General features: G+C 29.3%; 2 protein-coding genes across 2 annotated transcripts; one reads left to right on the forward strand and one right to left on the reverse strand.

Annotated features, from left to right (window-relative positions):
- Nucleotides 1–3,826: 3,826 nt before the first annotated feature.
- On the forward strand, nt 3,827–4,517 carry LOC132068070 (uncharacterized). Its single transcript, XM_059461535.1, has 2 exons — nt 3,827–3,903; nt 4,033–4,517. Exons 1-2 carry the CDS (start codon nt 3,861–3,863, stop codon nt 4,431–4,433), a joined length of 444 nt encoding a protein of 147 aa, XP_059317518.1. The 5' UTR covers nt 3,827–3,860; the 3' UTR covers nt 4,434–4,517.
- A 3,101-nt stretch (nt 4,518–7,618) lies between these two features.
- Nucleotides 7,619–10,762, reverse strand: LOC132031390 (electron transfer flavoprotein subunit beta, mitochondrial). Its single transcript, XM_059421369.1, has 5 exons — nt 10,598–10,762; nt 10,212–10,496; nt 9,440–9,520; nt 8,871–8,965; nt 7,619–8,053 (listed from the first exon to the last, which is right to left on the reverse strand). Exons 1-5 carry the CDS (start codon nt 10,664–10,666, stop codon nt 7,828–7,830), a joined length of 756 nt encoding a protein of 251 aa, XP_059277352.1. The 5' UTR covers nt 10,667–10,762; the 3' UTR covers nt 7,619–7,827.
- Between the last annotated feature and the right edge of the window lie 4,935 nt (nt 10,763–15,697).

The raw sequence follows: 15,697 nt of genomic DNA on the forward strand, positions 1-15,697 counted from the left end.
TGAACCTATTATACGATGTGATTCTTTGATCATTTTTTTTAATTATTTAAATTATAAATTATTATGACTTGTAGTACTTTTTTATGAAGTTTTTAAATATATAAATTTTATTTTTATAAATTTAATAAAGCTATATCAAAACTTAAGATCAAAGTTATAAAATTTGGGAAAAGAATACTAACACCCACTATGTTAAAACATCTATGATATCATATATTGATAGGATATCATACATGTTTATACTAACACCCAATAATTATCCTCCCGTATCCTCTTACTTCCATAGTCTAACTTCGTTCACCTTTTTGTATTTTTATTTATTCCTCTTTTAATTTCTGATGATTTTCATTTACTTTTTTCTCCTTTTCTAATTTTATTTTTGTCAAATTATTTATTTTATTTCCTGTTTTTTCTTTCATAATCTAATTCTCCAAACGTTTTGGCTCCTTTATTTTTGTTTTTTCTTTTGCTTTATATCATTAAAAATGATAACTAATATATTATCTTTCTTTATTTTTAAATTTTTTTCTATATCTCAAAAATAAATTTATTCTATCATATAATATATCAAATCAGTAGCAATTGAAGTATACTATTGCAGTATAATATGATACCCATATGGTATATATCATAAACTGACAGGGTATCATACAGGATTAACGATTCATTTCTTCAATAAAAACACTCCGTCCTCTATGATACCAACCTGATATATATCATATACTGACAACTTATCATAGAGGATTGATTCATCCCTTCAAGAAAAACAGATGTCAATCATCTATGATACCCACAAGGTATATATCATATACTGACAGAGTGTCATTGAAGATTGATTCATTCCTTCAAACAATACTACTCATTCATCTATGATACCCACATGATATATCATATATTGACAGGGTATCATAGAGGACTGGCAGTTCATTCTTGCAAGAAAAACACTCAGTCCTCTAAGATACGATTTTGGTATATATCATATACTGATTAGAAAAACACTCAGTCCTCTATGATGCCATCTTGGTATATATCATATATTGATAGGATATCATAGATGGCAGATTCATTACAATATTACTCAGTCCTCTGTGATGCCCACACGGTATATATCATATATTGATAGGGTATCATATAGGACTAGTTCGTTTCTTCGAGAAAAACACCCCTCAATCCTTTATGATATCCACATGGTATATATTATGTACTATATACTGACAAGGTATCATAGAGGATTGATTCATTCTTTCAAGAAAAACACAACTCAATCCTCTATGATACTTACATAGTATATATCATATACTAATAGGGTATCATGGATGACTGACCCACATGATATATTATATACTCGTAAGATATCATAGAGTACCAATTCATTCCTTAAAAAGAGAAAGAGCTTAGTCATCTATGATACCACATGGTATATACTAACAAGGTATCATAAAGATTAGTTCATTCCTTAAAAGAAATAAAAATGAAAAACATATGAATCATAACTTAAACAAACCTCTATGATGCCCATGTGGTATATATCATATACTGATAGGATATCATAAAAGATTGGTTTTTCTTCAAAAATCACTCATCAGTTCTCTATAATACCCACGTGGTAAATATCATATACTGATAGGGTATCATAGAGAACTGATTGTTCATTTCTTTTAAAAAACACTCAATCCTTTATGATATCAGTCTAGTATACGTCATCTAATTGCAAGGTATAATGGAGACAGATTCATTCCTTTAAAGAGTACTACCCAATCCTCTATAATGTTCGCTTGGTATATATCATATACTGACATAGTATCATAGAGAACAGATTCATTCCTTTAAAGAGTACTACCCAGTCCTCTATAATGTTCGCTTGGTAAATATCATATACTGACATAGTATCATAACTAACTAGTTCATTCCTTCAAAAGAAAAGACTCCTCAGATCTCTATGATACATACATGGTATATATCATATACTGATAGAGTATCATAGAAAACTGATTCATCCCTTCAAGAAAAACACAACTCAATCCTCTATGATCATCACATGGCATATATTATATACTAACAGAATATCGTGTATGACTGGTCTACATGATATCTCATATATTGACAAGATATCATTGAGGACTGGTTCATTCCCTCAAAAAAGAGCTCAGTCATCTATGATATCCACATTGTATATATCATATACTAACAGGGTATCATAAAGGATAGACTAGTTCATTCCTTCAACAAAACACTCATCAGTCCTCTATGATACCCATGTGATATATATCGATGCTAAAATGGTATCATTAGGGACTATTTCACTCCTTAAAAAGGATCCATGTCCTCTATGATACCAACCAGTTATATATTATATATACTAAAAGGGTATCATAGAAGACTGTTTGATTCCTTTGAAAAAAGAGCTCAGTCCTCTACGATATCAACCTAGTATATATAGTATACTGACAGGGTATCATAGAGGTCTGGCTCATTCCTTCAAAAAAAATCAGTTTGCTATGCCTGGTATATACCATACACTGACAAAGTATCAAAGAGGGTAGGTTTATTCCTTCCAAAAAAATTATATAAAAAATACAACAATAAAAATTAAGCTTAATTTTAATGTTTAAATCTATCTCTATATCACGTTTAGCAAGTTTTACCTATAAAAAAAGTATAAAAAATAGAGTCATATTTCAAATACAAATTTTATTTCATTTGTAAAATAAATTCCTTTTATAATTTAGGTGTTAAATAATATCATGGGGATTTTAATATTTTTATTACTTCTCATTGTAGTTTAATTATTTAATTTTTATATATTTTATTAGTATAAAAATAGTTAGCTAATATTTTCTTTATATATTTTAATAGAAGAATAAAAAGACAAAAAAGGGGTAAAGACAAAAAAAAAAATAAGAGGATAAACAACGCTAATAGTATTTGTTGATGTCATGCTAATTGGAGCGGTTATAATTAGTGTAATAAAATATTCAAGAATGATTGTGTAGGTAGAAAGGGGAACAAAGAAATTGAATATGACTAGGGAAGAATTTTAATGTTTGCCACAGAATTGTCACGGCTAATAATATAGCACTGAGGGGGTGTTTAGGGTAATTAGTTTTATAAGGGCATCTCCAACCCATTACATCATTTTTTACATCAAAATGGTGCAAACATTAAAATAATGCAAATTAACTCCAACCCATTGCATCATTTTTTACACCAAAAAAGAATATTCCTTTTATATTTTTCTCTCTCTTTTATATTATATTATTTTCTTTTACTTAAATTTTATTTTTAATTTCATAAAAAAAAAATCCTTTCTTTTTTTTCTTTTTTACATATCCATCTCATGTAATTCATAATCCTTTGTTATATAATCATTTAATATAAAATTATTTTATACCATAAAATTTTAAATAATATAAATTGTAAGCAAATATTATACGTTATACATATTAATGGATAATTCAAATAAAAGTGAAATCATTGATAAAATATAATTAAATAAATACTATTACATTAAGGTAGAATTTATTTTAATTTCTACATAAATATTCAACTTCTATGATTAGTACGTTGCTCCCATAAATGCTCTACTAATGCATTACGAAGTGCAAAATGAGCATCTTTGTTCTTAATTTTTTTGCGTCGAGCTAAAAATTATTCAAATCGATAATTTTCATCTACTACCATTTCTACTGTTAGAGTTGGACCTTCCCAAGCATCTTGAATTGGTGCATTAAGATCACGCTCATCCTCGATTATCATGTTGTGCAAGATAATACATGATGTTAATATATCATGTAGCACTTCTTTCTCCAAAAACGCGATGGAACTACAAAAAAGGTTTTAAATTTGATCATGTATGGGATATGATGAAGGATTTTGAGAAGTTTAAAGATGTCGATGCTGGAAGTAAAAAAATTCGAAAGCAAGGCTCTTCTTATATATCATCAGAGTCTGAGACTCCTACTCCTGATTCACCTCTAGTATCATCTCCTAACTTATCATCATTTTCACTAAATTTGAATGAGGATGTTGCAGGTGATTCCACATCATCACAACGACCTATTGGGGTGAAGAAAGCAAAATTGAAGAGAAAATTCGAAGAAGGTTTTTCATCTGCTATGCAAATGGTCCAATCAGAAAATAATCGGCTTGTTGAGTTGTTGGCAAAGTCAGGTGCAGACAGGCAGCGAGATTTGGAGATGAAAGATAGAGCTTTGAAACTAAAAGAATTTAAAGAAGAAAATAAAATTTTATTGTCGAATTTAGATTCTATTGGTGATCCAAATATTCGTGAATTTATTCGACAAGAACAAAAACGAATAATGGATAAAAGAAGTCAACAATTTCAACAGCCACCACCACAACAATCCTCTGCCCCATACACTCAATATTTTAATGATATTGGTGGATCTGGAAACGACCTACCAGAGTACTAAATTATTGTTATAATTTTCTAAATTATTATGTTGTTTAATGTATTTTCAATTTTAATGTATTGAACATTGTTGTGTTATTGATCATTGTGTTGTTATTGAACATTGTGTTATAATTGTGTTATATATTCGAAATTATTATGTTATTGAACGTTGTGTAATTTATTAACAACATATTATATTTTATATTTGCACTTTTCATTTTTGTGATGGTTATATTTTTTAATACAATTGTAACTTATAATAAAATTAACTTACAATTTTATATAAAATAATATATACGAAAATTAATTTATAAAACTTACACTCCAAAATTAAGATGTAAAATTAATATTATAAGATATTACATAAAAAATAATTAGGTATATTAGGAATCTAAAATTATAAATTAAAATTTATAATATGTTAAATTAAAAGTGTTATATAATAAAAAATAATAAAAAAATATTAATGAATAGTAATGGTGTAGATGAATAGGTATATTAGGAATCTAAATGTAAAAATTAAAATTTATAATATGTTAAATTAAAAGTGTTATATAATAAAAAGAAAAAATTTATTAATGAATAGTAATGGTGCAATGAACATGCACAAAAATGGTGCAAAAAAATAGTGCAAGGTTGGACCTCCAAAACACCATTTTTTGCACTAAAATAGCATTTGGTGCAAAAAATTGTGCAAGGTTGGAGGTGGCCTAAGGGGCAAGTACGGGTAAATAGCTTGATTTGGATGGGTAGTGTGTTGTTTTCCCTAAAATTTGATCCTCATATTCCGAAAGGTTCACGTAAATTGAAATCGAGGGAGTATAAGAGTTTGGCATGAACTCTTTGACTACTAGTCTTCAGAATCAGATTGTGTTCTTTTTTTTTTTTTTTTTTTTTTTTTTTTTGTGGGGGGAGGTGGGGGGTGGGGTAATAAAACTAAAGTTGAGTTTTCAAAGGATTTGAGACTTTTCAAAATAAGTGTCGTCTTAACTCATTTTACGTTCATTAAAAAATTAATAAATACAATGTATAGTTTACTAGATTATTCATATTTATTAGATGTTTCTTGAAAATTAAGCACTTTAAGTAGAAAGCTCTTTAATATAAAAGTATAGTTAAAAATAATTACTAATTTTTGTTTTGAATTCCTAAAGTGACTGACTTGGAACAAATTTTTTTCTAAAACGACATTTGCTTTGGGACGGAAGAATAGTAAGCATTCATTTATCAACAAAAAACTTTAGGTTCGAGTCCTAAAAATAAAGTCATTTTGGTAGGAAGCACTTAGTGAGACTTTTCCAAGAAACAAATAAGAATTAGGAGTTATCAAGAGATTATGATTTCATTGTGTTGTGACATCCGATAAAATATAAGCGACATAATTTAAGTTATGAGTTCAAAGAAAAGTTTTTTTGAGCCGAGCATCTTTCGAAAACAACCTCTCTACCTCCCAAAATAAAGATAAGATCTACATACACTCTATCATGTCCGGACCCCACTTTGTGGAATTTCATTAGGTATGTTGTTATTGTTGAAATTAAACAAAGGAAAGTTCAATGGTCAAAAGAACTACAATTCAGTTATTAAAGTGACATTATGGCTATTACTATCTAATTAAGCTTGTCTTAATTCTAGCTCGACTATTTGGAAAATAAATACTTCCTCTATTTCATAATAAGTGGTTTTTTTAGCTTATGCACACCTCTTAATAAAGGGTTGACTCCTATAAAATTATGAGTGTTTTTACTAACTTACCCCTAATTAAATGCCTAGAAAAAGAAAAACTACTTAATAATTCTTGATTATGTAAAGGGTAATTTTAAAATAAGATCAATTTTTTCTTGAAATTCTAAAGCACCACTATTTTAAAACAAAATGAAAAGCCTAAAACACCATTTATTTAGTAACGGAGGGATTATGTTTCATGGGTTAGTTCAATGGTCAAAAGAATTACAATTCAGTTAGAATTCAAGTGTCTTTTTGACTATTATTACTCCTCCGTCCATTTTTACCTGTCCTGTATCCACTTTTACTTGTCCAGTTTGAAAGAGATAATTTATCATTTTATACCTATTTTACCCTTATGATTAATTATTAAGTTGAAAACTTCAAGGAATTGTTAGTGGTTGCACAACTTTTAAATTTTGTTTGATTGATTTTAACCATTAGGTGACTTAATTAGGGATGACATAGTAAAATTGTCATTTTATTTATAACTCCTTAAGGGTTGTATTAAGTTAATACATGACAATTAAAAATGGACGGAGGGAGTATCAAATTATGTTGTTCTTAACCCTAACTAGACTATTTAGAAAAAATAGATACTCCCTCAGTCCAAAAATAGTTGTCTTGTTTTGCTTCTCGAGAGTTAATTTAGCTAATTTTCGGAGCTAAATTGGACTAGATTAACCTAATATTCTAAAAATCAATATTTAGCCATTCAAAAACTATACTAAAGCACTATAAGTTGCATCTCTTCTGATATTAAGATATCAATATGGTGAAAACACATCTTAAATTGTGAGTCGGAAAGAGCATGTTTCATAGGACAGTTCAATGGTCAAAAGAACTACAATTCAGTTAGAATTCAAGTTACTTTATGGCTATTACTATCAAATCAAGCTTTTCTCAACTCTAGCTCGACTACATTTGGAAAAGATAAATACTCCGATGCTTTTTTCTTGTGTTGTCATTAATCCTTTTACTTCAGCGTAACAAAAAATATGGCTGTCTATCCCAGGTATGTTGCTTAGGAGTTTTAGAAATTGATTCCTCTAATTTTATTTTATTTTTAAATAATGATGTATATATTCTCTATGTGAACTACCTTTCACTAGCACAGGTACCTTGATCATGAAAGCTTAAGCAGAGGCCAGAGGGAAGAAATCACCTAATTTCTTTTGTCTTTATTGGGATTATGGTTGATCTACTATATAATTATCAGTCACTTCATTGACCACTAGCCACATCCTTTGATGCGTCAAACTTGTTAACTTCCACTTCTACCTTTTGACTCAACAACTTCAGGGCAGCCACAAAGGGTCTGGCAATTCACTCCTAACTAACTTCTGAAGTACTCTAGTCAACAATATTACAAATTAAATTGATTTAAAGCAACTTAAAATCCCAAATACTCCCCAGATAATGGCGCGTAAGAATCTCTAGCTTTATGTTAAAAGAAAAAAAAGGAAGATACATTCGAAATGAAAGAAAATAGGAGATATTTTCCATTATGTGATAATTGTTATTAACATTGTACATTATTGAAAGTTTACAAAGAGACCATTTGGTGTAAAAGACATGAAATTTGCTGCGAACAACTGTTAGCACACTCAAATTACGTGTGCTTCGTTCTTCTTCAGCTCGTCAATCAGCTCAAGAGATGAAATTGCAGCAAATAACAGTTAGTGCACTCAGATTACGCGTGCTTCATTCTTCAGCTTGTCAACCAGCTCATCCACAGATGAAAGGATGACACCAGATTTCCTTTTGGGAGGTTCGGTTACTTCAACTACTTCCAAATCGGATTTGATCTCAACGTTCAAGTCTTTCAGTGTGAATTTCTTAATTGGCTTCGACTTTGCTTTCATTATGTTGGGGAGTGTTGCATATCTTGGTTGATTCAGCCTCAAATCAGTGCTGTTTCCACAATGGAGATGTCATAAGTACACAGATCTAATATCCAACTACCAAGGTAACATAAGCAACTTGAGCAGAGAGGACAAAGACGATGAGATAAGTTTTTTGGAATTTCATTACATGGCTAATATTGGACATGGATTTAGAAAGCCCATCATCAAAAAATATGCTTCTCAAATCTCCTGGTAAACTAAGTTGATTAATATTGATGCTTCAATATTGAACGACATGCATATAGTTTTTCTCAGCATTAAAACTGTTATCAATGTCTTTAGGATTTGGAGCATATTAAATAGCTTAGATCGAGGGCCAACAAATTTAGGACTATTTCGGTCTTGCTTATGATATCTAACCATTTTCCTGTGAAATAAACTAAGTAACAACATCTTAAACTATAAGCAAACTACATTCCTACAATCAATATTTGACTAAACAGTTCGACAGTACACATTTCCAAAGCTATGGCAGTATTCTGTTTCTGGTGCAGAAAAAGTTTGGGAAACTCAAAAAGGGGAAGTAATAGGGAGGCAGATTTCTTTTTCTGATTCACTTAACTATACACATATTTTGTTGGAAGTCCAATCCATGAATTGTCACGTAAAATACTTAAAATCAGAGAACTAAAGCAACCATATAAAACAAGAGTTGAAGCTTGTGCATTTTAATTCGAGATCAAATTAGTTAAAATCCTACGTATTTGTTTTAATACGTGCACCAATAGACCGACTTTCACTTTTTTGCTTATCCAGGAGACACACTTCTTAAGTGTTTCCTTTGTGAACATACAAATCTTTGGAATGACTCGATTGGAACTTACGTGATTACTGCAGGCAAACCCAAACACAATGTCTCGATACCACCATCAACTTCTCTGTCTACTGTAGCGACCTGTTTTTCTTTGTCCAGCACAACCTAATAGAACATCGATGTTAGATTGCAGCCCTAAACAAGCCAATTGGACATGATTATAAAGAAAACATAATCTAAACATCAATATAGACTTTGGAAGATTGTTTGATGATTCTTTTGGTACGAAAAAAGTACAGATTGCATGAGATCAGACAATCCTATTTTAAGATTAAAACTTAATTGATTTGAAGATGGCATGTCTCATAAAGCAAACAGCAAAATGATAGAGATAGTCTTACTGATTGGATTTATAAATATGAGTACATGGGTTGAAGAGGTGCTCAAGAGGAAGATATAAAGAAGCAAACGGAAGAAGCAGTTTGAAAGTACTGGATACTTCGATGCAATGTCCAAGAGGTACTCAAAACAGGCATACCGAAGTACAGATGATATAAACCAACTTAGACCAACTAGAGATTGCAGAATCACAATCTTTGAATCTCTTTAACTCTTTCCTTATGCAGAAATGATACCAACCTTAGAGGCGAAAGTTCCCTGTGGCCACTTGAGAAGTCCTGCAACCATTTGGCCTGTTTGGTTTTGATCATTGTCAATTGCCTACAAAAAAGTCACAACATTAGACAAATGAACTGACAGAAACTCAAAAAGAAGAGTTTGAATAACTGAAAAATAACTAAGCAAACACATAATAGCAGATAGCTAGCAACTCCACTAAAATCAAGAAATGTTTCATCTATACCTCATTAATTCAAAAACTCTAAGGATATGCTAGGTATGCCAGAAACTATATGTTTTTCTTAATAAAATCATCTTCCAGTGTATAATTGCCTTAATATTTGAAAAGGTTCAGTCAAAAGAAAATACTTTTCACCAAAAGGGAGAAATAGCTTACCTTCACTTATGAACACAATTCATTTTCTTTTACACATATCTCTAACTCTTACTTTATATCACTTGCTTCAACTAACTTTAACTCAATCTTTAATACTAAAGAATGTCACCAAAACACTAAAACCTAACCTTATCTTAGCATATGCCACTCACTTTTACACCTAACCAAACATATAAATGATCCAAAACATAATTTATTTATCTTTTCATGACAAGCGAAACCGCACCCGCTACCCTTCGGGTGCGCACAGGCTAAACCCCACTCTTGTGCAATATTGCAAACCACACAGGACAGATAACCCACACTAGGCAAGCTAGAAGCCAAAATCTTTATTTCCCAAAACAAAATCTTTACATATTTCCACGGAACACAGCTATCAGTATATCAAAAACCAACCTGTTTGCCAAGTAAAAGAAGACCAGGCTTTTCAAAATCAACAAGAGCTTTAAGAATCTTAGCAATTGTAAGTGGATAAATATTCTCAGGCGCTTCAACATGGATTGCCCGATCTGCACCCATAGCTAACCCTGTCCGTAAAGTCTCGGAAAACTGAGTTGGCCCAACACTAACAGCCACCACTTCTGAAGCAAAACCTGATTCTTTAATCCGTAAAGCTTCTTCTAAAGCTATTTCACAAAATGGGTTCATTGACATCTTCACATTTTTTGTCTCTACACCACTCTGAGTTCAAACCAAATTAAACAAAAAAAAAAAAGAGTCAATTCACTAGGCCTTAATCCCAATTTAATTCCCAAAAGAGTTAAGATTGTGAAGATGTGTACCTTGTCGGGTTTAACACGGATTTTGACGGCGTAATCAACAACACGTTTGATGGCTACCATTATCTTCATCTTTGTTCTTAAACTATATTATTATTAGTAGGAGAAAATGGAGACTAATTTAAGCTACACACGGAAGTTGCTATTGTTCATTTGTTTGAATGAAAGTCTTTAGAGAAACTTAAATAGACTATAGTATAATAATCCAAGTAGAGGAGTTTGAAGCCCATTTATTTGGACTCTCAGGGCCTGTTTGGAAAGCCACCCAGGTAGTTGGAATTGGGTGTAATTGAATGTAATTACACAGTTTGATATATTTGTTTGATCAAGTAATTACACAGTTAGGTGAGAATTGGGTGTAATTGACAAGGTGTAATTACACTCTCCAATTCTCAAGGGGGGCTGAGAATTGAGTGTAATTACACCCTATAATTACATGGTTACTTTTTAGTTTGTTTGTTTTTTTACTTTAATTTCTTTTTATTTTTAATTTATTTTTAATTTCTTTTTTATTTTTACTTTTGAATTATTTTTATTTTTTAAAATGTATTTTTCTTTTTATATTATTTATTTTTCATTTTCTTTCTTCTCATTCTCAACCTTTACTTGTTGTGGTTCCATGTAATTGCTTGTATTTTTTTATTTTATTTTATTCATTTAGCATAACCTTATTATTACTCTAATATTTGAAACTACACCTCTTAATATTGGAAAGAATGAGTCATTAACAAACTTGACATATAACGAGTGACGTTATTAAAGTAGACTATCATTGTGAATGAGGTTATAAACTCATATTTTTCCTTTTCTTTTGAATTATTTACTTAAGTTACGTTGGAACTTACTTATGTAATGTTGGAATTTGACATAAGAGTATTATATTGAACTTTTTCTTTTGGATTTTGAATTTAGGTTATATTTCCAAATTTTAAGTTATTTGTTTTCACATTGCATGTTGTTTATTTTTCACTTACATTTGATGAATTTTTTATGTCAAACATTTGGATAATGTTATGGCATTATATTTATTAATATTATTTTTTTGTCAAACATCTAATCCATGACATTCTCACAAAAAAAGTCTTCTTTTAAGTTTTATAATTAATTAAAATTAAATATTAATTTGAAAAATATATATCAATTATTTTTGTTACAATATTAGTTACAAATATATGATTATTAATTAATATATTTTCAAGAAATAATGTGTTATTAAATAACTAATTCAATATCATTTATAAAGGCAATATTTTTTAAATATTAATTTTAAATTTTTTATAATTAAATTTTATTTTTAAATTAAACTGATCGTGTAATTACACTAGTGCAACCAAAAAGACGCTTGTAATTACACTATAATTACGTTATGACAAACAAATGGTGTCGTTGTAATTACACTACTTTGTATAATTACTAGGTCATGTAATTACTAGCCAAGTAATTACACCAATTCCAATTACCAGTAAAGGTGGAAACCTTCAAGCCCAACCGGTTAAAGGAACCGGCCGGCTTCGGTTAAAAAACGGAACCGCTTAACGGTTCCAGTTTACCGGTTTGAAACTCCAAACCGGAACCGGTCCGGTTTAGAGTGGTTAAAACTTTTTTTTTGTATTATATATATATTATAGTATTTATTAGTATATTGTAGGTATATTTACATATGTTATACAAGTTTATAATTAAATTTTAAATATTTACTTAACGGACTAACAAAATAAGTCAAAGAATACGAGAATAGTGCTTTTCGTATACATATATATGTATAACTTATATATACTTATATATATATATATATGTATAACTTAATATATATACTATATATACTTATATATATGTACTATATGCTATATATACTTATATATATATATATATATATGTATGTATGTATAACTTAATATATATATACTTTTATATATGTACTATATACTATATATACTTATCTATATGTATAACTTAATATATATACTATATATACACTATATATTATATATACTATATATACTATATATACACTATATACTATATATACTTATATATGTGTATAACTTAATATATATACTATATATACTTATATATATGTACTATATACTATATATACTTACTTATATACTTATATGTATATATATGTACTATATACTATATATACTTATATATATACTATATATACATATCTACTATATATACTTATATATATACTATATATACATATCTACATATCTACTATATATACTATATAAACTTAATATATATACTATATATATTTATATACTATATATATTTATATACTATATATACTTATATATGTGTATAACTTAATATATATACTATATATATTATATATATGTACTATATACTATATATACTTACTTATATACTAATATATATATATATGTACTATATACTATATATACTTATATATATACTATATATACATATCTACTATATATACTATATATACTTAATAAATATACTATATATATTTATATACTATATATACTTATATATGTGTATAACTTAATATATATACTATATATACTTATATATATGTACTATATACTATATATATTTACTTATATACTTATGTGTATATATATGTACTATATACTATATATACTTATATATATATTATATATACATGTCTACTATATATACTATATATACTTATATATATACTATATATACTTAATATATATACTATATATATTTATATACTATATATATACTATATATACTTTCATTTTTTTTTTTTTTAATTTTTACATGTTTAACCGGTCCGGTTCCGGTTTTACCGGTTTAACCGGTTCCGGTTTCAAAAATCGGAACCGGACCGGTAAACAAAAACACGGTTAACCGGAACCGGTTAACCGGTTCCGGTTCCGGTTCCGATTTAACCGGTCCGGTTACCGGTTAAAACCGGTTACGCCGAACCGGTTGCCACCTTTATTACCAGGTGGCTTTCCAAACAGGCCCTTAATTAATCTAGTGGTCCAATTATTAAAAGTTTGGTACTTTGGATATTGGACGACCCTTTTAAAATTCATTTTATTTAATCAGATTATCTTGGGGATTAATTTGGGAGGAAATAATCTCCTATGATGATTGGTTATAATTTAAATAAAATAAATTAAATTTATAAAAATCTCTTCTATTTTATTTACCGATATCTGTATGTAAGATAATTTAAGGTAGAAGGTTAATAGGTAGTCGAGGTTGTATATTTGCTCTTTGTAGTATTGTTATTACTACTCCTTTTCTCTAATTCTTCGGTTTTATTATTTCTTGTTGTTTACTTTGCTTCAATTAGTGTATTATTTGATGTTGCTCCTAATTTTTTTCCCTTTAGTTTTAGCATGGCTTTTTCACTGTTGTATTTTCTTTTTATAGTTAATTTTAATTTTGAAATGCTTTACATGTCAATTGGAAGACTTGTGCTCTAAGCTGCCACAACCTTGTAACTTAAGGTCTTAGTTAATAAGTATGACATAAATTTACATAAATAGACTATTTGAAACTATGACATAAAATGTTATATTCCTGCATTCGAAAATATATTCTAGAAACAAAAACTAAATAAAATCAGAAATAGAGAAGTAGAGGAAATAACGATGAACGAATCCGAGCACACTGAATTCACAGTGCGTCCTTAAGGAACTTAATCCCCCAATTACCCAAGGTTACGAATTATTTCCTCCCAGGATAGAACGGATTACCGTCACCAGTGTAGCGGTACCCTAGAAGCTGTTGTGCAGCGAACACAAAGAATCGGTCGAATCACACTTAAAACTTTACTGTTTTGTGCAAAAAGCATTATGCAGAAAGAAGAGATTGCAGAATTTTTCGTAAGGAAAAATCTTAGGAAAGACCATCACTTTGCACTTTGCACTCTGCTATTCTTGGCCCCCATCAACATCTGCATTTACACCTGTTTTGAACAAATTTCCAAGATTACGATGGAATTAATCTCGTAGCTAGCAGTTAGGTAGTTTGCTCATAGTTGGCTAGTTGCTGCTTGCTGGTTTTTAGGAGTTAGGCCTTGGCGTGCATGATTTAGTTTTTTCCTATATCGCATCAATTATTAATGACTTAATACATCGATGACTTATTAAATTTGCCATCAAATTTCATTTAGAAACTCAAACTACAGCTTATTTCAATTGAACAACTGAACACATGATAACGTGTTTTCATTATACACTTTTGGTTCAAATTTTGAAATTCTTTTTGTGCATATTCTCAAGCGTCTAGTACGTAGTTAAGTTAACCACATAAAATATTTCATCTCCTTTAAGTATATACATTAGCCTCAATTGGAATAGGCTTAAGGTTTATGACTTATTAAGGCTAATGCTATAATTAAAGAAGGTGACATATTTTAAATGGTTCATGACTACAAAACGGGCACTTAGAATATGCACAAAAAAAAATTCAAAATTTAAACTGAAAGTGTCTGATAGGACCACTTTATCATGTGTTCAGGTGCTCAATTGGAATGAATTGTAGTTTGAGTCTCAATGAAGTTTGATGACAAATTTAAGGAGCCATCGATGTATTAAGTCATTAATAATTCAATATGGAAATATAGCTAATGAAGAGATAGCTGCATTTACAAATTAAAGCATGATCCTTTTGTCAAGGGGTAAGTCTAGAAAATAGCCGTTTTATAAGCAGAAAATAGCTCATTTAGCCCATTATATCAGGCCCATACCAAAGAATCGAACCGAAATCGAATTGAATTAGAAAAATCGAATCGAGTCAATTAATCTCGTTCAGTATTTGATATGCAACTGTGAAGAACCGAACCGAAAAATTGAAGCCCGCCACTTCTTCTACATTATGCTGTTTGGTTATGATAATTCTACGGAACGTCATGATTTGATCGATCAGTTTGTTATCCACAACAACCAACGTTGGTTATGTTATAGAAATTAACTTTTAGAGCTAATAACTAATTATTATTTTCTCTCTTACATTTTAAATGTCAATATTTTCTTTTTAGTTTCTTATAAAAGAACGATACATTTTTATATATGAATTTTTTTACTTTAATGTTTCATCTTACCCTAAATGACACACTCTTATGTTCATAGAAATGTCTCACGTATT

Source organism: Lycium ferocissimum, chromosome 1, assembly GCF_029784015.1.
Source record: "Lycium ferocissimum isolate CSIRO_LF1 chromosome 1, AGI_CSIRO_Lferr_CH_V1, whole genome shotgun sequence".
Lineage (NCBI taxonomy): Eukaryota > Viridiplantae > Streptophyta > Magnoliopsida > Solanales > Solanaceae > Lycium > Lycium ferocissimum.

Excerpts from the sequence above, each read along its gene's own strand:
- LOC132068070 (XM_059461535.1), top strand. The coding sequence starts at position 3,861 with ATGATGAAGGATTTTGAGAAGTTTAAAGATGTCGATGCTGGAA. Across the intron at positions 3,904-4,032 it reads TAAAGATGTCGATGCTGGAA|GTGATTCCACATCATCACAA; the intron begins GTAAAAAAATTC and ends AGGATGTTGCAG.
- LOC132031390 (XM_059421369.1), bottom strand. The coding sequence starts at position 10,666 with ATGAAGATAATGGTAGCCATCAAACGTGTTGTTGATTACGCCGTCAAA. Across the intron at positions 9,521-10,211 it reads TTCTTTTACTTGGCAAACAG|GCAATTGACAATGATCAAAA; the intron begins GTTGGTTTTTGA and ends ACTTTTTTGTAG. Across the intron at positions 8,054-8,870 it reads GGTTTGCCTGCAGTAATCAC|CACTGATTTGAGGCTGAATC; the intron begins GTAAGTTCCAAT and ends TTGTGGAAACAG.